The sequence below is a fragment of the Leptodactylus fuscus genome, chromosome 6 (assembly GCF_031893055.1).
Source record: "Leptodactylus fuscus isolate aLepFus1 chromosome 6, aLepFus1.hap2, whole genome shotgun sequence".
Lineage (NCBI taxonomy): Eukaryota > Metazoa > Chordata > Amphibia > Anura > Leptodactylidae > Leptodactylus > Leptodactylus fuscus.
In genome coordinates this window covers 9,623,008-9,645,940 of record NC_134270.1, presented here as the reverse complement: position 1 = coordinate 9,645,940, position 22,933 = coordinate 9,623,008, and the positions used below count along the sequence as shown (strand labels likewise).

Below are 22,933 nucleotides of genomic sequence, written 5' to 3'. Positions count from 1 at the left end.
CACCCCCTCCATTACCTGACCAGCCATCGGCTTACACCCCCTCCATTACCTGACCAGCCATCGGCTTACACCCCCTCCATTACCTGACCAGCCATCGGCTTACACCCCCTCCATTATCTGACCAGCCATCGGCTTACACCCCCTCCATTACCTGACCAGCTATCGACTTACAGGTGTCATTTTTCACCAAAGCCACACCACCAGGGCCAGGAAAGATTTTTCTTTCTTGGGTCCACCATTTCTGCTTTTCACTTTAACTCATGAGGATCTCAGAAATATGGTTCTGATAAGTGGCCTACATGGAAAAATCTCTTTAGGAAAAGTTTTCTGCATTCCCGTGACAGGATCTAATTACATTTTTGACGACAGATATGGCCATGTGAAAAAAATTTATGCCACATGCACATATCTCCAAATGGCCAGAGCCATAACACGAAAGTACTGATGTCCTATGGAGGCGTCCCCAACCAAAATGTGTGCCCAAAATGTAGAAGTCAGTGAAGATCGAAAACATTTGTATGGATAAAGATCCCCCCCACAGAATCCGTGCCAAAATCCCGCTCAAAAACTGCCTCCCATTGACTTCAATGGGAGCCACTCATTTCTTCATGTGGATTCCTCGTCCACGTTGCGACAATCCCTCCCAACTGGGCCCATTCATTTGGGCCTAATCTGGAGCGGAAGGGCGCGACTGTCAGAATCTGCGACAGTCGCGGCTAGCCGCGGGAGGCACTTTTTGGACCAGATTTGAGGCGGCTTCTCGCATCAAAATCGGGGCCAAAAAACTCCCATCTGAACCCGACCTAAAGGGGCACAAAATAGAAGGACATGGTAAAAATACAGTTGCATTATTTTTCCCCTACTACAATGAGGGGGGTCGGTCTGGGTCAGGTTTATAATGTAAGGGGCAAAAAATGTTTTTGAGAATTTTTTGTATTGCTTTAGAAAAAATAAAAATAAATTAATTTAAAAAAATATACATAATAATAATATATATATCTAGAGATGAGCAAACACTGGAATTCGAACCCCATTATAGTCTATGGGGGGAAATGCTCGTTTCAGGGGTAGGCAAAATTCAATAAAATTATACTTACCAAGTCCACGAGTGACGTTCGGGCTGGATTCTGCTAGAAGTCTTCTCCCAGCGCAGTGCCCCCGCGGCGTCTTCCGGCTGGAATTCACTCTGCCTAGGCATCCGGCCTAGGCAGAGCCGACTGCGCATGTGCGGTCGGCTCTGCCCGGCCCGACGCCTGAGCAGAGCCGACTGCGCATGCGAGGGCATGCCAACGCATGCGCAGTCGACTCTGCCTAGGCCGGATGCCTAGGCAGAGTGAATTCCACCCGGAAGAAGACGCGGGGACGCAGCGCGGAGAAGACTTCCGAAAGGTAAGAGAACAACCAGCGTTGATTGGCAGAATGTATAGCATTCTGCCAATCAACGCTGGTTCTGCATCGTACCTTAAACTTCGAACAGCTAGTAGTGTTCGATCGAGTACGAGTATTTCGAATACCGTAGTATTCGATCGATCACCTTATATTATTATTATTATTATTGTTTTTTAAAATTTTAATTTATATATATATATACACACACACACACACACACACACACACACACACGTACCCTTGATGGGTGAGAAGAAAGAAATACGAGGCCACACTTCATTTATATAATATATATTTATAGAATATTTTCCTTTTTTTTTTTATTCCATCGGACCATATTGACATTCCCAATACATTTTCTTTTACTTTTTTTTTTCCTTAAAAAATGTCTTAAACAACACAAAAAAAAATATTTCAGACAATCTATATACATATTTCCAGGAATTTGGTGTTTTTTTGTTTTTGTTTTTTTAACAATAAAAGCATTTAAATGTGACATTTTTTATTTTTATTTTTTTAGATACTTCTCATTGCCCCTCCCCCTTTCAAGTCCCTACCTAGTCCCCAAGTGCTTTTATTCTCTGTAGCCCCCCCCCCCTTCTAATTACAAATGATACAGAATTCCTAATATTCCCAGCCTTGCCAAAGGACACAGTGCATAATTTAATATTTCAGCGACAGCAAAATAAAGGGGGGTAAATTTTTGAATTTTTTTTTTAGGTTTTTTTTTTTCCATTGAGTTGAAATTTTTTTTTCTTTAAATTTTTTTTTTTTTTTTTTTGCAGTTTTCATTTTGTTAATAAAAACTTTCCAAAAGAAATTCAGTATTTACACAGTGAATAAATAGAATATTATTACACCTGATCCTGCCTTTCAGGAAGAAAAGCTGTTTAAGAGGTACTGGGGAGAATATGGCTTGAAACTTGAGGCTGTTGACCATAAATTAGGAATAATACAAATAAAAAAAAACACACACACACAAAAAAAAAAAAAAAAAATTTACAAAAAAATTACAAATAAAAAGTGATGGTAAAATGGATGGAGCAGTTTTTTTGCTAGGAAATATTCAGTTTGATACTTGCTTGTATAAAATTGGTGATGGGGGGGGGGTGATTGTTTGTTGGGTTTCACAGCAGTTTACATGCTCCTCGTGTCTATGCGTTAAGGTTGGGGGGCCCGTAGGATGGAACGGCCTTTGCCTATAGACCACTTAGTCACATAATTTAAAAAAAATAAAAAATTTCTGTAGTGTTTCGAAGTGCTACGTGGCACCGCCTGCCGGTGGCAGCTGAGGTTTTCCATAGATGTGTAATACTGTAGAGCCGTAGAAGAGAAGATATTACGTTTGGGCAGGTATCAAAGTAAAGAGCTTCCTAGCATGGCTGTATATAGCCCTTCTGCAAATCAGTAGGTCTGTGTTATAATACATCAGTGTGTTCACAAACTTCCCATACGGAAGGGGGCGACCATCTATAGAATGGCCAGGATCTTGAGCCAAAAACATGCCCAATTTTGACCCCGTTCTAGTCAAACTGGAATCACCAGGGCATGATGGTAGACCAATGACATCATCAACAACGGTAGACGATGTCATCAAAGTGACAAGTGCCCGAGACCTACACTTCTCAATTTCCTTCTAGGCTCTTGGATGATCCATGAAATTGGGCCTTTCCACCGCAGGTCTTCAAAGTGTCCCAATGGTTGGTGGAGTCTGGCCAGCAGTGAATGGGAGAAATGAGGTGCCAAAGGTTGGACAAAACAAAACAAAAACAAAAAGGGAAGAGTAACTCCGATTTACCACGTCAGAGTTCTCCTTTAGTGTTGCGAACCCCAAGTGCCTTGGGCATCCTTTGGGCATCGATTCGTTTTAGAAATGGATTAACCAGGGCCTCTCTTTAGGAGAAAGATCTACTGATTTCAGAAGCAGTCACCCTACATCAGAGACAGGCGCATCGGAGACTGGCGTCTTGTATTAGTGTCACACAACAGTGTGTCGGCACACACGCTGCATGTCGTATAGGTGGCGAGGGCTTGTGCGTATCACTTTCCAAAACTACGTCTGATGTGTGGAGTTTAGTGTACAGATTTCCGGACTTGTCCATGCTACCTGTTTTAATGTAAGAAGTGCTGTATAGTTAAGTGGTACCCTCCTCCCCCAGTTAGCTCCCATTGTGGCATATCAGCACAGCACTGGCACACCCTCTGCGGTCACCAGCCGCCCAGTTCCTGGGTCATAAGTTCCTGCCAGGTAGTAGAGGTCCTGCCGATCTTGGTAGCGCTTGCTGTGACTCATCTTGTCGTACTGCTGGCGGCTCACCACCTGGCACTTGTGTGAGATTGTCTGTACGTCATTCTCATCCTCATGGGATGACTGGTACAACGCGTTCTGGGAAGGGAAGAAAAGTCACGGTTACTGTTGCCAACCCATATTACGCCCAAACATGGAGGGCAATAAATTTTCGACTATCACCGATTGTCTTAAAGACCTAATTCTGTAGCCATCAAACCCATAATGGGCATTGAACCTGTTATGAACCCATGCAATGATTTAGCTATGGATCAAGGTGGGAGGCAATATCTGGCAAAAGGGGTATCACTCACTGTTATCCAACACTGCCAAATCCAGACAAGTCTCCATTGGCAGGTCGGCTACCTCTATTTCTTCTTAGTTCCTCCATCTTGAATCCACCATGGATTTCGGATGGGCAAACTATCTCCATCATCAACATTTTACCTCCCTATTCACTCCTGGACCCTTAACCTGTGCCCATTGTCTACATCTACTACTCTATGGGGTACCTTTTGTTGGTATATACATATATGCAACAGATATAGACTTATTTGTATTATACTGTGTTGGAGGAACTTACAGCTTCCGGACACTACATGGCGATGTTATTATTGTTATGTGCTGAATACATGTAATGATATGCTATGGAGACTTGTCTGTATATCACATTGCTGCATCTATCTATGGTTAGTTCTTTTCCAGTGTGTTCCTTGTGTATTGCTATGTAGACATGCTGATGTTACCTCATGTTCTGAGAAGTAAACTGAAGATTAACCCATATAATCTACTCTGAAGCTTTCTTCTGCGACTGTACTCTGCAACACCTTTTTTGCTTTGTTCTAGATATGGAAGCTTTTATCTTCTAGGAACATAATTATCCCATTGAAGAGTTGACTTATGAACCACTGCCCTATCCAGACAGGTTTGGCACGCAGCATCGATAACGAGAAGTTTTGCTATGGGGAAGCCTTAGCCATGCATGGTGGCCATTCAGAAGAAGCGCCAGAATATAAGGTCGGTTCAAGACTATCTGACTGGTCTCTACTCTTTCACAGTGGCATTTCATTCTGGTCCATTGAGGTAAGTGTACCCTATGATTAACAACCAACCCCCCACACCTCACTCCGATGTGCCTCACCTTGCCATCGCTGTGCCTTTTGCCCAGTTTCGTCTCTTCTGGATGGTAGAACCACTTGACTTTAACCACCATATTGCCACCCCAGGACTCCCACATGCTCTCAATACGTCCAATATAGGGCAGGTTGGGTCGCCCGGCCGATAGGAAAACTGCGCATTCTCCAACATGCAGAGTCTCCTTTCCCCGCACTATGGACTTGTAGAACAGTTTTCTGGCCTTCCCTTTCATTCCTCGCCTCTAGAAATCGAAAGAAAAGATATGTTAGTGTATAACATGGAGGACATAAAATCTCAAGGTTTAGATCTGTTTAGGTAAGTAACAATGGGTTAAGGTATTCCAATAAGTTGGCCAAACTAATGGTGGAAAAGTTTTCTTTGAGAACCACTGGTGGAGCAAATGGTTGCAATAACCTAATCCGGTCATCTCCGTGGCAGATATCTCTGCAGGTGGATACAAGTCATTGAAGGATAACAAAATATGCCCAATTGGAGTGCGCCATTTTACAAAGACTACCAAAACAAAGTTATAATGACTCTTACCTGGGTAGGCTCTCCAGACCATTTCCATAGTTGGCGTGCAGGCAGAAAGGCAGAAATCTTTGGCCGGTTTTCTACAGAGGGCAGGCGTTGCTGTCTAGGTAGGGGCTCTTTGGTTTTAGGGAAGTTTGAAGGGGTCCCTTTCCTCCTCTGTTTGGCTTTTTGTCCTGAGACAAAGCAGCCCTGGGAGCCTTGACCACCATCTTCTGTGTGTTGTGCCAGCAAGGTAGGCACGGGGTGGGTGAGGCAGGGCTGCAGGAGCATTGTAGAGTCTGCTTCATCTGAACTCTCTGATGAATCCTCATTGTCCGTAGAGCAAATGCTGGAGCTAGACATGGAACCAGAGCTAGAAGATGAAGAGGACCCAGAGGAAGAGGAAGAAACTGATAGTCCTGCAAGAAATCTTGACGGGACCCTTGCCCGCAGACCCCCCTGATTATCCTCCTCATCCTGGTCAGAGTAGGAACAGTCACTGTCACAATTCACACCATACTCTGTTTGCCCAGTGTATTTTCCAAGTGCCAAGCCCATGGATAGGTGGTCATGAAGAGGTGGCTTCCGTTTTTTGTCCTTAGTCAGTCCTGATGCAGAACTGTAGCTCTGTCGAATATGAAGCCCAAAGTCTTTATCATAGAGTAGGAGAGCTTTGCCATTTTTAGTTTTGGGAGACATCACACCCTCGTGATCGAGTTTTACTAAAAACTCATTGCCTGCCTTCCTTTTCCCCCCTTTCCCCTTGTCCTCCTCCTCTGGCCTATCCCCTTTCTTTGTCCGTGCAGGTTTTTGCCCAGTTGTAATCCCAGTGTTGGCACTACTCCCGAAAGGACTGTACGAGTTAGCCAGACTGCTGAAGGAATCCGCTCCAAAGCCATTACCAAACACATGAGGTTGTTCTCTGGACTTTTGTTTCTTGCCACACCCCTGTGACTGAAAAGGATCATGGAGCCCAGTGCTGGTCTTGTTGCCGGCTTTGCGCTTTCCTTGAGAAGGCCAGCTCATCAGGTCCACACTCGTTGAACGACCCAAGAAGTTGGTGGTGGCAGCAGATAAGGGAGTCTTTGCCCCTGAGTTAAACACATCCATTTTATCTGTAAAACCAAAGCGTGAAAGGAGTCAGCTCCGAATGTGTGGTACCACATTATTTCAGTCATGCCTGTGATTTTCAGAATTAGCAAACGCTTCGCACTTAGGTCATGTTGGCTCTAAAAATGTCAGATAAATAAGAAGTTCCTTCGAAAAAGTTTACTCATCATTTACGTTAGAATTGGTGATCGAGTTCCTTAAGCAAGGCTTGGAACTGGAGAAGATGCCTCCAACATTTTTGTACAATATCTCATGATCTTTCCTTAGGCAACTTGACAAGATCAAAAGAAAATGGCGGCCTAAACCCACCCAAATCCCATCGGGCCAAGAACCTATTGGTAGGAAACTTTTTAAAGGTCCTTGTTGACGTTCTATAAATGGTTGCCTCCATTTCCCCGATCTACTCACCAGTTTTCTCCTTATTCATCGCCTTCTTGCCATTATTTCTTGATGCCTCGGCTGGTTCGGAGGATGCGTTCTGAGAGGTTTCGGATGTTGAGGTGGTATTACTGGCGAAGCGCTTAGTTCGTCGACTCTCTGCTGACAACAACAAAGCAGGGGAAGGTTCTGTACCTGCAATGGAAAGATCAACATCTTAGTAGACGGTCATTGCCAAAGACTTCACCTTCACTGGTGGAATCTGTAGACCCCATCATGGGCTTTTTACAGGTAGACCCAAAACTGCATTGCAAAATTGGTTTTTTAGAAGGGCGTCCTCTCCAAGAACATTTGTTGGTATATGAAAGGTACAGGTAGTCAATCAAAAAGTTTAGGCCGGGTTCAGACAGGGTTTTTTGGTCAGGATTTTGACATGGATTCTGAAAAAAGGTCTCCCATTGAAATCAATGTGCGCCAGTCAGTTCTTTTTTCCGCGAGCAGTTTGTTCCCACTCATGGAAAACAGAAGCGGCATGCCCTTTCTTCAGACGGATTCTGAGGCCGGTTCAGCCACAGATGTCCGCCTGAAGACACTCCCTCCTGACCAGGCCCATTCATTTGTGCCTAATCCGGAGCAGAGTGCCACGACAGGATACTGGTGCACTGTACCGGCATCCATTCGCGGCTACCGGTTTTTTGGTCTGGAATCTGAGGCGGCCTCCGTCTGAACCCGGTCTTCTCAATGAGGTGGTCTTGAAGAGGTTTCACATTGGTTTTGTTTACTTACACTGGATGGTAAAGTCAGGAGGCAGTAAGCGAATATTATTCAGGGTGATTCGTCCACGATCGCCATCATCAAACGCAACGGTCACAGAGTCAGATTCCCCTTCATCACTGGAGGAACCTGTCAGAATAAAATAACGGAACGTTTCAATAGCATAGAGACCTTGATACGCAAACAATATAGACAAACCAAGGTGATAGGATACTGTCATGTGAAAGAGAGAGTAGCGGGGCCGATACTTGGAGGACCATGGCTGATCGCTCAAGCGTTCCGCAATGGAATGTACGAGAATCCATGAACCCAGGAATTACGAATGCCTGGAATTATGAACCACTTGGTATTATAAATCCCCTACTGTGAAATTAAAAGGGTATTAGAAGTCACCTGTACAATAGCCTGCCCCCTCATGTGCTAATATGGCTGCATAGCTCCTTACTGAATACTCATATCATGCATTAAACAGCTGGGGGTATATTATTCCAGTTATTCCCATTAAGCATATCCGTGTATTTAGCACAATAACAGAGACAATACTTTTATTTTAAGCCCTGATTATTTTTTTATTATTATTTTAGCTTTCCAAATTTTTGGAAAATTAAAAAAAAAAAAAAAAAAAAAAATATCTGAATGTGCCATATTAGAATTAAAAAAATATCAACTACGGTATATAAAAAAAATGCATTAAAATATAATTTTATGTTAGAATTTTTTTGCAAAAAAAAAACATAAAAAAAAAAAAACAGGGACAAACGCGGACAATGAAAAGCAGCGATAAAACAAGTCTATAAAATACAGGTGCTCGCTGTTTCTCATTAAATCGAGAAATCAATTCTAAATTCTATAAGGATCATGTGACCGGCCGGCCGGTGGCGCAGGTTGCTAGGCAACGTCGCCCCTGACAGCAAGTGTCAATTACTATATTGAGCGGGAACGGGTGCTTGAGATTGTACAGCAAGTAGGCAACGGCAACATCTGAAGATGATGAATGTGGTAGAATACAAGACTGCATGTCGGCCATGATGCATCATTTCTTTTTTGGAAAAAAAAAAAAAAAATGTTAAAAAAAAAAAAAAAAAAAGGAATAAATTTTCCGGCTTGTATTGTTGCCTGCCGCACCGCTTAATAAATTTTACACACTCGCCGGCATGTAAAGAGAACGCAGCGGTTTTAAAAATAGGCGGCCTACAAAATGCGGACGCCTGCACAGGGGAAATTATTTTTTCCTGTAATAGGATTAACCGTTTAATTGAAATTAAAATTTGTGTAATTTTTTTATAATTTTTTTTTTTTTTTTTTTTTTTTTTACTTAAACCCATACAATCCCGTATCAGTTCCATTCATTAGTATATAGCCACCGGACAACAATGCTCTCTTTCTAAATAATTCATACGGGACGCTTCGTACCTCGCACCACATTCCCCGGGTACAGGCAGCGCGACTTTTGACTCCAGTAGGCACAGACACGAGTTCCATGTGGAAGGCAACGTGTGGACTGAGGCCTCACATCCACAACCTGCAGGGATGCAGAATTTGTTAGAATTGCCATTGACCACAATGCATCTCTCAAAAGTTTTTGAATTATTATTTTTTTTTATTAAATTTTCGGTTAAAAAATATATTTTAATTCAAAAATAAAATTTGATTAAAAATTACAATATTGTATTCAACTCATATTAAAAAATTACAATGTGTTTTATTTACATAAAAATATTTTAAAAATTACATTGAATTTTATTACATTTTATTTAATGATAAAGTAATTTAATAATCATAAAAAATATATAAAAAAAATGTGCTTATATAAATACATTTTTTTTTTTTTTAAAAAAAAAAAAAAGCAAAACAATATACGCAGTCTACAATAAAACACTTTAATGGTTCACCTTTGACCTACTCTACATTTTATGGACAGGAAGTCATAGAACTTCCTGTCACAGTTGACACACATTAGGAACTTACAGCTTCCTGTAGAAGTTGCTCCTGGGAGTAAACGCGAGGCCGATTTCCTCTTTCACCCTCTATCACAACACTGTATCTGTAGTGAAGAAAAAAAATACACATAGTATTAATGTTTTTGTAAAAAAAAAAATAAAAAAAATTGTGACCCAAGTACAACAATGGGAAAAATACCAAACTCGGACAACCCTGAGATTGCGATATATGGTGACTTACATGTCAGGGGGCTGTAGACTGCGAATACTGGCTGCGTACAGTAAATTGTCCTCCTTGGGTATCAGAACCTGCAACCCTTCCCTCAAGTCTGTCTTGGAGAGTGAGCAGATATGAGCTGGAACGAGACAATGACCTCAAAACTAAGTCCTTGGATATTTCATGGTGACACTTACCAATACCCTAGGAATTGACCACTACATGGGAGTTGCGGTTGGTCGAAACTTTTTGCAAGCAATGATCTCACCTTTGTTCTTGGCCGTCGAGTTGGTTTCTTCTTCCCCCTCTGAGAAACTGCTGTTATCATCAAACTGGAAGTCGTCTTCGACGGCAAAACTTTGCAAGAGTCGACTGACCGCCCGACCTCTCTCCTGGAGGGGAAGGAAGACGTTAACTGATTGAAACGGTCATGGACTGAGAGAGCGAGATAGGGCCCGGCACTAGTCGTGGGACGTGATATCGAAGGACGACTTGTTTTCTTGGTAATGGGAGCAAGTCTCAAAAACTCTCAAAAACTCTAAAATAAATCCCCTTCCCCGTTTTTGCCCTTTGTCAGGTCTCCCCTCTCCGTTTCTCCCCCAGTGTATTGTTTGCTCCATTTTCTTTTTTTTTTTATATTGGTACTAACTTTTTGAAAATCTTAATAAAAAACCTTATCCCATATACCTGCTTAGACTTCATCCTTCCCATCTTCACCCCTTCTTTCAGAAGATTCTTGGGCGATCGAGAGGTCAGCGCGAGACTCAATACTCCATTTTTTCTCTAAAAGAACATAAAAAAATTACCGTAAGCAAAAATTTCACAGACGTTGTTATACCGTACGAGGTAATTGTTGGTAAACCTACCTGGATGTTTTTGATCTTTTTGTCCTTTTTGAGTCCCTGACTAGGAGTACAGAACAAAGCCTTGCTGGGTGTCAGAGCCTGGGTGTCAGACTGTATTCTACGCCGCAAGTTTCCCTCAGGTTTCCCCTTGTGACTCAAAGACTTTTTCTTAAGAGGCTTATCGGGGTGAGTTCGAGCTTCCAGCTTGGCAGAACGTTTGCGGATCTTGACTTCACTCTCGGGGCTGGTAATACAGCATGAACCTGGATATAGAGACGGATTACCATAAAACATTTAGAAAATATAGAACATAATAATACGGAATGGGGTTGGGCACCACCCTTGCTTAGGGTTTCAAGATTCCTTACCTAATAGTCCCTGTCTTTCAATCTTCTTTTTCGCTTTTTGATTGGCTTCCATTTTCACGACCGCCGAGGCTGAGGGACCCACCAGGGAGGAGTTACCAGGAGCATTAAGGGATAAACTGGTGTCATGGTTGGACAGTCCAGGGAGATCCTGCTCCCCGTCATCGCTGTCTGAGTCCTCATCGTTGTCCTCATCTGTATAAAGAACACCAGAATTTTTATAGAATTTTTTTAGGTTATTAAAGGAGTAGTCCAGTCCTGCTTAGACCTAACCAAAACGTTCTGCTAATTCACCCCTACCTACGCTTTGTACATCACAGTGTCTAGATACAATCTCAATCCATAGCCCTGGGTTGAACTTTTATATAGAAAACCACTAGTCTGTATCGAAAGGTCAATATAACCCTCCTCACCTGCATCCCCAGCTCCCTCTGGCCTCTGTCTTTCCTGCCCTTTCCTTTCACTTCCTTCTTTGACCTTTAAACATGACCCTTTGTGTCGAGGCAGTTTCTTCTGCATCTTACTAGTTGGAAGAACTTCCTTACGGTGGTAAGGGCTGGTGCCAGAGCCCAACGCCTTGCTCTTCAGTTGCGAGACCTTCCGTGCCAGTTTGGACGCCAACTTGTTCTGAGGACACACCATCTTTTTACAATGCATCTTGATCTACAAGAAAACGAACATTTACATACAGTAGGCCACGAAGCAAACCTACAGGAGGTCCATAGTCATTTTTAGATCTTTTTGGGGTTGATCAATCATCTCGAGTAGAACTTACGGTCTTCTGCGAGTGGTCTTGATCGCTGAAACTCTCTTCCGATATTTTACTCTTCTTCTTCTTGGGCTCGCCATCATTTCGAAGCTCTGCACATAGGAGGCTTAAACTTCTGCTCAAAGGCCTGGTCGGAAAAAATAAAAATCCATACTTAGAACTCAGCTACCTCATCATCTCGATATACCGTAAGCTATTTATCGATGCCAAGAAACGTCAAGAACAATTCGGTCAACCCCACGAGACGACTTTGTCGGCCTCCAAATTACAGATGCCTTAAAGTTTGCTCGGAGGAAACCAAAGTCAAGGAGATGATCGCTTGTTTTATGGTGGGGATGTATGTACGTATGTGAAGCTCTTCTGTCTACTTTGGTGTCTCAGTAGGAACATACGAACGGTTTGCCAGGAACATCTACGAGAGTGACGTGTGCCTAAGCGGTACATGCTCGCAGCCGGCTTTCCTTCTGGGCACAGTAGGAATTAAATGAACGGCCTATCTGAAACTTGTCACTTCCCAACACACTTCAGCACAGAGAGATGTGTCTCCAGCCAGGAAGAGCGAGGTTCCCCCTGCCCGCTGTTAACCTCACCTCCATGTGCCAAATTCCATGTAACTGCAAACGGGGGGGAGGAGGGTGCAGGGGAATTCCCCATTGCAAAGCACTCAGCGCACATCTCGGCCTAATTTATTCCAACCAATTCCTGCTCTCCAGACCCTCCTGTAAACACACTACAGTAGACTTGATTGTCACCTCCTACCGGCTCCCATGATGGTAAGCGGGAGGTAGGTTAGACTGATTAAAAGCCGCAGCGAAGAACGAGGATAAGGTCTGGATTATTCCATAGTTTAGTGGGGGGCGGGAGGATTTTGGGAGGTGGAGGCCATATCTCGTGTCCATGTTTTTTGTAATTGACCGCAGTGGAGAGATGTCTGGTTGCTCAAGCTGTATAAATCGCCATGCAGTGAGCTCCCCCTACTGGCAAGGGCAGGTAGAATATATCATGCTTATAATATATAAAGTATACTTTCCTGACCCCAGACCGCCACCATTAACCCCTTCACCCTCACACTTATATAATAATAAAGGGGTTATCCACTTTCTAATATTTATAGCCTATCCGTTCTGGGACGACATGGCTTCCAGTTATGTGGATCTTGACGTCTATGGGGCAGCACTTCAGTATCTAACTTTGTACGGCGAGTGAGCATGACGACATTACCAGGAGCTGCTGATCTGTAGGGGAACCAGACAGATCTAATAGTGATGACCCATTGGAAGGATGGACCATCAATATTAGAAAGTGGATAAGGGTTAACCATTTGGTACATATGGACGTGAGTAATTGGTAATAAAGGAATAAAGGTAAGGTAATAAACCTCCCCCTTAAAGAGTCCCGCGTTTGCCCCGATCACAGGAGCGATCAGCTGATGGTCGGCCCCTTTAAACGTAGACATGGAGAACAAAGACCTACAGAACAAAAACTTTGCTACAGTCATGGTGCCACCGGGTACACGGACAGAACGAACAAACACAAAGAAGCCGGCTCTATGGGATTTGGGGAGAGACTTCATAGTTGGGGGCTACCAAGGGGTAGACTGGAGGTCAGCCTGACCATGGGGGATTTCTTTACCGAATGCGCTTCTTACAGAGCGGATTTTCGCCAGCTTTTTAAATCTGTAGTAAAAGCATCTCCCGCAGGCAGATCCATCAAAGCTTCTTAAATCCGCTCTGGAATCTCAGCTGGAATTATTTAACCCTTCCCGCGCCCAAACCCACGCCGAGGACTTTGAGAGCTCATGAAATATTTAGACATGACGCAAGGGGCACTTTGCGAGTTGTGTCATCCCGGGCACTCGCACATCCCCCCCCCCCTCCATAAAGTGGCGCATACATTACTGACAAGGCATTAATAAATGACGGGCGCATCAATAATGCACGACGGTCTTGGGAAACGTATCCCCCGTGCGTCCATACACGTATGTCATTGAAGGCCGAGCCTGAAAATGGAGGAGCCTTTTCTTCTTGTAAAGATGGCTGCCAAACAGAAGCTTTATGGGTTAGGATGAAAAGGTTTGTGCAATGCCATCACCTTATTTTCCATCTTCCACATATCACACTGAGTCCAAATTCAGCAAACAGCGGGGTAGAGCTTAGGGGAGGAGGCGGGGGTTGCTAGGAAACTATCAGCGCTCTTGGCCCGGGGATGTATAGCCTGCATCCATGCGGACGGGAGATTGCTAGCGCTTTATCATGTAGGGCCAGTATGGAATGAGCGACTGAATAGACGACCACCATCAACAACAGGGGGCAAATGGATCCATCTTCCGGGAAACCGCAACATAAGTGCTCACGATGAAATATTTTAAGCAAGGCCTTTCATGGCCCTCATCTCCCATGAGTCATATCGCAAACTTCCAGATGCACCTGTGTCGAAAGGGTCTGTTTTCAACTACTTCACGCAAGATGTCCTCTTGGGTCACGTTGAGGTTATGAAGTGAATAGTCTTAACCTGAACCCTTGTATAAACCAGAGACTTGACTACGACTACGCTCACTATTTTTGGGGGGCAGCTAGTAGTTGTCAGCCTGTTGACAACTACAATGGTTGCCTTTTCCCTTCCACCAGAAGAGTACAAGGGTCTCCTAGGGATGTGGTATCTAATAAGGACCGTTCTGCCAAGGTGGTTCGTTCTATGACACATGGACCCAAAAGGAAAGTTTGTCATGTGCCGATCCATCACCCCGTAAGGAGGTCAAGGGTTAACCTCCTTCGTAAGAAACCCTACGTGTAGATCCGTAAACAGCTATAGATGGAGTCCTTGCCCAAGACTGGTTGGCATCTCTTCGCCATTCAATCCATTGGAGACCATTTTCTCAATGTTCTGCATAACACAACGGGTAGAAAACTGGTCGGACCTAAGAGTTGTACCCCGGGTTCCATTCTAAGATGTCTCATGGTATGACTCCTGCACTAGGTGAGCCATGGGTTAGGCTGGGGCAAAGTCTGCTTGGTTTGGTTGGTCTGGCAAGCAGCTACTACGACAAAAGAAGTGGCCTGGTCTGTGACGGGAAGGGTCACCCGTGCCAGCGGGAAAGATGCCCCCAAGCTCACGTGACGTTGTCTCCAGTGATTATAGGTACTGATTTCGTGTACTTTACCCAGAGTTCATGCTGGCAGCAATAAAAAAAAAGAGAAAAATTTGGGTTCTGGTGTTAAAGGGGTGTTCCAAGACTTCTATCCTGATGACCTATCCTCAGAACAGGTCGTGATATGTGAATGGTGGGTGTTTGACACCCCGCACCCCCGACAATCAGTTATGGCACTCACAATCCCTATGACATCAGTATCTCGATTGCGCTACACGATGCTACCAGTCTTGCGCGGGGGCGTAGCAGGTGTTGTAATGGGTCAAACCACTTGACGTCGTGGATTCTACCCATACTGGACACCAAGGGGTTATGTCGATATCCCCACAATGGGCCACCACTTCTCTCTTCCGACCCACCTATGTTGAAGCGCAAGCGCCCTCTGCTGCCAGCGCCTTCCCATTAATTACACAACTGATGCCATCTAAGCGCTCGGCTCGTGCGTACAGGATCGGGGACTACTACATTTGTCAATATTAATGAATACACAGAGGTGTCTCTTTAAAAAGGGCAGAGGAAGGCGAGATGCCGCTACCCAGATTATTTTTTAAGTACTAATGACTCAGCCGCCTCTTGTGCCCACAGTCTGTAAAACAGCTGCTTGTGTAATAGGGAGGAGGGAGAAGCAGAGAATCGGGGGGGGGGTCGGTCGGCAGGCAGCATTAATCCAGACACTTGCAAGTCCCTTAATAGCAGCTCAGCTAAAACCTGCTACCCCCCCCCCCCCTCGCTATGGTCAGGAGGCATAAGCTGCCCCTTGCCCTAGTGGCACTGCCAAGCAAAACACGGCATCTTTTTGTAGACTCTCTCCCTTTCCTCCAAGCACGCAACGTTTGCTAATGTTTTCTGACATAAAACTCCGACATTTTTTTTTTTTTTCCCGGTGTCTTAATTGAGGGAGTCATTTAGTAGAGATTTAACTATTATTACCAAATCATAGAGCTTGATGCATTGCACACACTCTCCAATCCTGTTTGGACTAGCTCGGAGGATTTATGCAAATGGTCCTGCCGGGAGAAGCAATTTGTAGCAGAGAAGGACAATTATACAGGGCCCGTGAGTGCGAGAATAGCTGCACCAGGCGGTTAATGGGTAATAGCAGAGCGCTGGAACCAGTGAGCGGCACCGTAATGTGACCAGAGGCGGTTACATGGCACAGACAGGGGGTTTCTAGGCTGTGCTGTGTGCCACTTTTGTGGGAGAACCACCCCCTTTCCTCAACAACATGCATCTAATGGGAGATCATCGAGGGGTGGGAAGGGACAGGATCAAGGGAAAGGCCGGGTTCTAAAACCTCTAAGTAGGTTCTCTATCCTATACCGAGGTGCAGAGATGGCAGCGACGTCCAGGACTTGGTGCTCGAATAGGTTTCTATGAAGGTTCCAACATTATAAAGGACACATGGTAGATATTGAGACCCAGGAGCTTCAAAATTACACCCCTGATCCTATAGAATAGGGATCAGCAACATTCGGGACTCCAGCGGTTGTTAAACTACAACAACCATCAAGATCTAGGCACCTTGGGTGAGTTTCGAGAACAGTCGAGCAAGTGTGTATACTGGGAAGAATAGTCTCCCAATGTCCCGGAGGTTGCTGGTCCTTGATATAGAAGGTCCACCATCAACTCCAACCCAACTCCAACTCCAACTCTTGATATAGAAGGTCCACCATCAACTCCAACCCACCCCATCCTTCAATAGGTGTAATCCCATTTATTCTGGTGCAGTTAGTTTTTATCTCTAGGCCCCGGCAATCATTTCTGTTAGTTTCAGCACCTAATATGTTAATGAGGATCTCTATTGTCAGATGGGCGGTCCTGGGCTGGAGCAGATAGCCTGAGACCACCCACCTGACAGTACAGATGCTGAAACGGTCAGCAATGATTGCTCGAGAACGGCGAGGGCTAGAGGAAAAAATCTGGCTGTTTCAGAATCATTGAAGGATGGAAGGAGTTGGTGAAGGTGGTGAAAGGTCCTCCTTAAGGGTCTGTCATTGAAAGAACATTCCCACCCAGAAATCAACAGTGACAAAGTAATCAGAGTCGTCCTCTCCTGCCAAGTTGATAAAAATTCCTTTCCCCATTTCTCAGTTCTATAGACCTTTTTTGGCAATGCCGGTTGACTACCAATAGGGCCGCCATTACAGCAGGGTTTGCAGGTCTCCTACCCAAGGTCAGCAGGGCAGGGGTAGGAGACAAACTGAGCAATTGGCCAAGGTCCTTCATCTCTAAAGTAGGCCCTGACATGAGACCCTTTAACTACTGCAAGAGTGTAACTAAGTATTCGAGGCCTGTACTCCTGAATACTCAGGACCTTGGCGCCTCAGCGCTGACCGCTTTGCAGTAGCGGAGGATGAAGCATGGATTGAGGTGATTGGTGAGGGGTCTGGCCCAGAAGCAGCTGATCGGTGGAGATGCTGGGTATGGAAACCCCACCAATCTGATGGGCCTAAGCTGTGTGCATCATTGGGGCCCAGGACCACACTTCGCCTAAAGCCAGTCCAGTATATGCCCTTAAACAATATTGGAGATATTGCTGATAGTGTGCACAACAGGTAGACTTCCCCTTTAAATGGAAAAAATATATGAAGACCTAGCAAAAAAAATCCTTATCTGAGTCAATGGTTTTAGTTTGAGCAAAAATCCTGTCCTCGAACCCAACAGCGAAACGGCCAAACTGCGGCGGGTGTTAAGTGCAGGTTAATGAATAAAGGCAATATTTGCATTGTAGAATTGAGCTGACTGGAAGACATTCCTCCCGCTCTTAATGAGTGTACACAGGACCGGTGCTGGGAAGTGAAGGTCTGACAGCCAGGTTTAGACAAGACCCTCCACTTCTACCGTATGGAAATGACACTGCCTTAAGATAAACAGAAGGGCCAAATCCGTCTCCTGAAGAACCGTAGACAGATCCCAGGAGAGCGTAAGAATATATATCCATTCGTACGATATTTACATACAGTCCTCGGGGGACTGCGCATCATGGCTACCGGGACCTGGCAATGGAGGAACAGTATAGAGACGTCTCCAGGTAACTTACTTGGTCTTCTTATTCTCATACGGCCGGTGTGTGGAGGGGGCACGACAGTGCGGGCGTTTTCTTGGCCTTCCTGGACCCCGGCGGACTGGACTTCGAGAACTCTCTTCTTTGCTGTAAATGGAGGAGAGTCTGATTTAATGGTGTCCTGATGGGCACAGGTAAATGGCCGATTTCAACAGCTCCAAGCTCTACATATTTCTGGCTTGACCATAACCTCAACAGTCCAGTGATGGACAGATCAATAATGGAGGATACCATACAATCCATGCACCATCCCTCCTCCAATTTAGATGACTTGGATACCCATTATGGTCAGAGTTGGGTTCTCCTTCCATTTCATCACGTTTGGTAGATCTGTAGAAACATCCACTTACTCATGATCGTGTCTCCTTTGCAATTTCACCAGCTCCCTTTGCTTCTCTTTGTATCGTCTCTGGATCTCCGCCAGTTTCATTCGCATGTCCACCTCCTCGGTGTCTAGGTGGTCAATGGCAGCCTTCAGTGGACAGACCTATGGGTGGAGGAAAAACAATGGTCCAGTTAAGATGACGCTGCATCAGGAATGGGTAGGAGTCAATAGTCGTCTGGATGAACATGGGTCACCTCACTTACAGGTTTAGTTTTAGGTGTCCAGCTATACGTCCGGCGTGATAGGCGGACACGAGGTGCCTGTTTCGGGCAGCAGGTAAGGTGACATGTTGGCTTAGCACCTTCTAGGCTATCAGCCTCGGCTAGAGACCATGCAGCAGCAATGGTTGCAAAAACTTGAAGATCAGAGACAACCAATTCATCTTCAGTAGCTAAAATAAGCGGAAAAATTAAAATTAAAAATATGATAACTTAAGAATTTTGAAAGTTACTCAAAGCTTGGGCAAAATAGCTATTGGAGGACTGATACACATACGGTAAGTCATAGGTTAGAAATATTTTATAATATAATAAAAATTAAAGCGGTACTTGAGTAATTAAAGGGATCTTATCATTCAGTTTGCATTTTTTGTGCGTAATACGTCGGAATAGCCTTAAGAAAGGCTATTTGTCTCCTACCTTTAGATGTCTTCTCTGCACTGCCATACCGTAGAAATACCGTTTTTCTTAAATGAGTTCTCTCTGCAGCACTGGGGGCGGGCCACAGCACTCAAACAGCACTGGGGGTGGTTCCCAATGCTGCCAGAGAACTCTCCAGCGCTGCCTCCATCTTCTTTAGGAACGTCATCTTTCTGTGTCTTCTTCCTGCGCAGGCTTTGAAACTTGTAGGCCTCGGGCAAAGCCGTCTGCGCATGCCCACAGCCACAAGAAAATTTTTCTTGTGGCTGTGGGCATGCACAGTAGGCTCTGCCCGAGGCCTACAAGTTTCACCACCTCCTCCGGAAGAAGACACAGGAAGACAACGTTCCTGAAGAAGATGGAGGCGGCGCTGGAGAGTTCTCTGGCAGCATTGGGAACCACCCCCAGTGCTGTGAGAGAACTCATTTGCATACCGGTAAAAACCGGTATTTCTACGGAATGGCAGCGCAGAGAAGACATCTAAAGGTAGGAAACGAATAGCCTTTCTTAAGGCTATTCTGACGCGTTAGTTCAAAAAATTCAATCCGAATGATAGGATCCCTTTAATCATATATTACTAGATCAGGAAGGGTGGGATCTCAACCTATCACAAAAACTGGGGTTCCTATGGCACCACTCTCCAGTTGAACTGAGTGATAGTCAAGTATAGTGCCATGCTATACAAAGTCTAAGAAAGAAGATGGCCAAGCTCCATCAGGAGATGGGGAACCCCGGTTTTAGAGACTGGACCCCCATTGACCTGGCAGTTATCAATATTTATTACCAGAATACCCCTTTAAAAATATATATATTAAAAATGAATGCATTTGTACAGATATTAATAGTAGACTTGGCTTGGGAAAGAGTCAATGCTATGGCTATACAGTATCAATGAGAACTTTTTTTTTTTTTTCCAAAAATTCTTTACAATAAAAGTGGATGGTCACACAAATTAGACATAAAATTCTGCACAAAACCTGCTTGTAGGTATAGACTGAATACCCCTCCCCGCCTAATGGACAACTCAATTTTTGGAAAAAAAAATAATAAATAAACAAAAAAATAAATGAATTAAAAATAAATAAATAAAAAATAAAATCAAAAAGTTTCAAAAATTCTGAGTGGATAACACAAAAAAAATTGTTAAATTTTTTATATTTTTTAAAATATTTTTTACATCATAGCTGGATGATACATAGGCCCTCGTCCTTACGTTTCTACATTTTGATTCGACAAGCCAACCCCATTGTATTTTTTCTCTCATTATATTGAGGATATAAATTCTTCGCATCTCTCCATGATAATAAACCAGAGCCATTAAAACACCCGGCACAGAATGCAATGATTCTATCAAACAAACAGGTGTAAGAAGAGGTGTTGCAACTCCCCACGGACCATGCAAGTTGCCAATTATTGCCACTACTCCCTGTAAAGATGCCCACGCGAGTGCGTTTAGAGAACCATCTTCCAGACACCAGACGGTTGATGTGGTTGCATTTCCGTGCATTACCTTATCCACGATGGCAAAAGCAATCGATACTAAAAGCTACTTGGAGAACATTGCCCTATTTAAGTATGGCTTCCTGTGCAATATCACAGCCCGGCACATGTGCCCATCTGTCTTCCAACTGACAACGCACTTCCGATGGGTCCCATGACAGACACACAAAGGGGCCGGCCTGCAATATGCAGCTAATTATCACCCCCATTACACTACATGGTTTATAATTCATCAGCCAAAGAAAGGCCTAGCCGCAGCTTACTGGGGAGCTTCATTGTGCAGGGACCCAACGGGCGTTCATAGGGTTAAGACTTTTACAACATCTACTTAGTCCTTCAACAATGGAGAGCAAAGGTAAAGGCAAGAATTTCATGACGAATTAGCATTTGTGCCAATTAACCAAGTCGTTATGGGACTTAGGGGCCTCCATTTACAAAAAAAGGACCTTTGGTATTTTTGGGAAATTTTCACAATTTTAGAACTAGGGGCTTAACGTGGCTTGCTGCCTCGAAATGAAAGATCTGCCAAGCAAAGCGCTGGCATCAATGATTAGACTATATAGGATAATAGACGGGTCAACCCTTGGGCCTAATGGGACATAAGTTCCAAAAGATGACCCCATCCCCATTGTCTTGCATGTATGGTTGACGTCCAACACAAGACAGTGATGCCACCATTTACGTCACAGTTGACCATCAGAAAGCTCCTGTGAGTGGCACTCCACGGCCCTCGTACAAGGCTGGGTTTGCTAAAATTTTTTATACAATTAACCCCTAAGGGTCGAAATGAATAACGAAATGAATATAGAATATCATAAAATACAAAAAGTTGCAAAAATGTTCAAAAAATTGGGGCAAGTGACCATTGATAGTCCGAAACCCCAATTGCCAACAACCAAAACAACTACGCGCACAAAAACATTTTACAAAAAAAACCAAAAACAAACACGCCTCGGGCGCTATACGTGCGGGTTAGAGACTCGGAGCACGGTCACACTGTATCGTTGCACACTTTTACGCTGCAGTGTGTTTATTTGCTGAACTAGGAAATCAAATCCTCCCTCTTAATGGCTGCTCTAAAAAGTGACTTTGGAGGGGAAGGTCGGGGGCTCGGGGTCCCTGCGGAGAGTAAGAGTCTGTGATTAACTAGCAGGCTGCTCTTAGAGGCCCGGGCTGCAGTGTTTGGGTTTAATAATCTCTCAGGAGATGACAATACTGAGCTAGCAGGGAAATTAAGTGCATACGATCCCGGGCTTTTAACTGCTCTTAGTATAGAAAAGCCTTCCCTTATTTTCCCTACAGACCTCTGGAAAAGCTTCAAAGGGTGTCTATTAACCCTATCCAGGCCTTATTATAAATAATTAGTGCACGCTGTAGACTTCAGTAGCGAGCTGCGCACTTTACTGGCCGAATGAGCTCCGTTGCAATAGATCCCGTGAAGCAAACGACGAGGCCAAAAATGTCTACAATTTGGGGGAAAAAATTGTGTAAACTTTTTTAATTTAATGGTTATTGGAAGCTGAATTGGACGGACTACAACCGAGAATGGATCACTAGGGGGGATCTCAATGGTCCTGTTGAACGGTGGGCTTATGCCGAGGCAGAGCAGCCAACTTGAACAAGCCAAGGTTCATAAAGTAGGCAGGAAGGGGAAAAAGCAGCAACCTAATATTTGGATTTTGGAATCTTAAAGGAATCCTGTAGTGTTGTCGTGAGGGTGCAGGCCTTCTGGAATAAGTCCACCGTGAGATAATTACTGTTATAGATCAGAACACTTTATTTCGTGCTTCCATCATGGCTCCCTGTCTAACAACCCCTCCCCCTAAGCTCAGCTCCTCCTCCCTTACTACCTTACTGTTGCTAGGCAGACAAAGCAGAATAAGTAAGCAGAACAGAACATACCCTGTTTCCCCAAAAATAAGACACCCCCCCTTCACCTCATGGACCACCTACAACTGGCAGTCATGCCGCTGCTCCGCTAAGGAAGCGCCGGCATGACTGTCGATTGTCCCCTGCTCCGGTCGCTGCATAAGACATCGCCCCGAAAATAAGACAGGTCATATATTTCGGAAGAGAATATAAGACAGTCTTATTTTCGAGGAAACAGGGTACTTATAACAACATCACAGATCCTATCATTAAAATCAATTTTTTTGGCGATCACACGTAGGAATAGCCTTAAGAAAGTCTATTCTTCTCCTACCTTTAGATGTCCTCTCCGAGCCACCGTTCCGTAGAAATCCTGGTTTTCGTTAATATGCAAATGAGTTCACTCACAGCACTGGGGGCGGTGCCAGTGCTCAAACAGCACTGGGGGCGTCCCCAATGCTGCCAGAGAACTCTCTAGCGCCAACTTCATCTTCTTCAGGAACGGCCTCTCTTCGCATCTTCTTCCGGCGCTGGGGGTCAAACTTCTAGGCCTTGGGCCTCGGGCAGAGCTGACTGCACATGCCCACAGCCACAAGAAAAGTGGC

At 44.5% G+C, this 22,933-nt stretch overlaps 1 protein-coding gene across 5 annotated transcripts in view; it reads right to left on the bottom strand.

Moving 5' to 3' along the window:
• Positions 1-1,709: 1,709 nt before the first annotated feature.
• The window catches only part of BAHCC1 (BAH domain and coiled-coil containing 1), a 107,224-nt gene continuing 86,000 nt past the window's right edge, over positions 1,710-22,933 (bottom strand). For 4 of the 5 annotated variants that reach the window (XM_075279330.1, XM_075279329.1, XM_075279333.1 and 1 more), the window contains 17 exons: positions 18,525-18,712; positions 18,287-18,423; positions 17,913-18,023; positions 11,731-11,851; positions 11,369-11,618; positions 10,959-11,150; positions 10,612-10,853; positions 10,433-10,528; positions 10,014-10,137; positions 9,770-9,884; positions 9,557-9,632; positions 9,002-9,110; positions 7,601-7,717; positions 6,845-7,009; positions 5,357-6,441; positions 4,818-5,054; positions 1,710-3,775 (listed from right to left, as the gene is read on the bottom strand). In XM_075279330.1, the coding sequence (XP_075135431.1) occupies positions 3,569-3,775; positions 4,818-5,054; positions 5,357-6,441; positions 6,845-7,009; positions 7,601-7,717; positions 9,002-9,110; positions 9,557-9,632; positions 9,770-9,884; positions 10,014-10,137; positions 10,433-10,528; positions 10,612-10,853; positions 10,959-11,150; positions 11,369-11,618; positions 11,731-11,851; positions 17,913-18,023; positions 18,287-18,423; positions 18,525-18,712 (3,572 nt within the window). In that variant the 3' untranslated portion in view covers positions 1,710-3,568. The remainder of the gene's footprint in view (positions 3,776-4,817; positions 5,055-5,356; positions 6,442-6,844; positions 7,010-7,600; positions 7,718-9,001; positions 9,111-9,556; positions 9,633-9,769; positions 9,885-10,013; positions 10,138-10,432; positions 10,529-10,611; positions 10,854-10,958; positions 11,151-11,368; positions 11,619-11,730; positions 11,852-17,912; positions 18,024-18,286; positions 18,424-18,524; positions 18,713-22,933) is intronic. The other variant, XM_075279331.1, reaches the window with a different exon arrangement.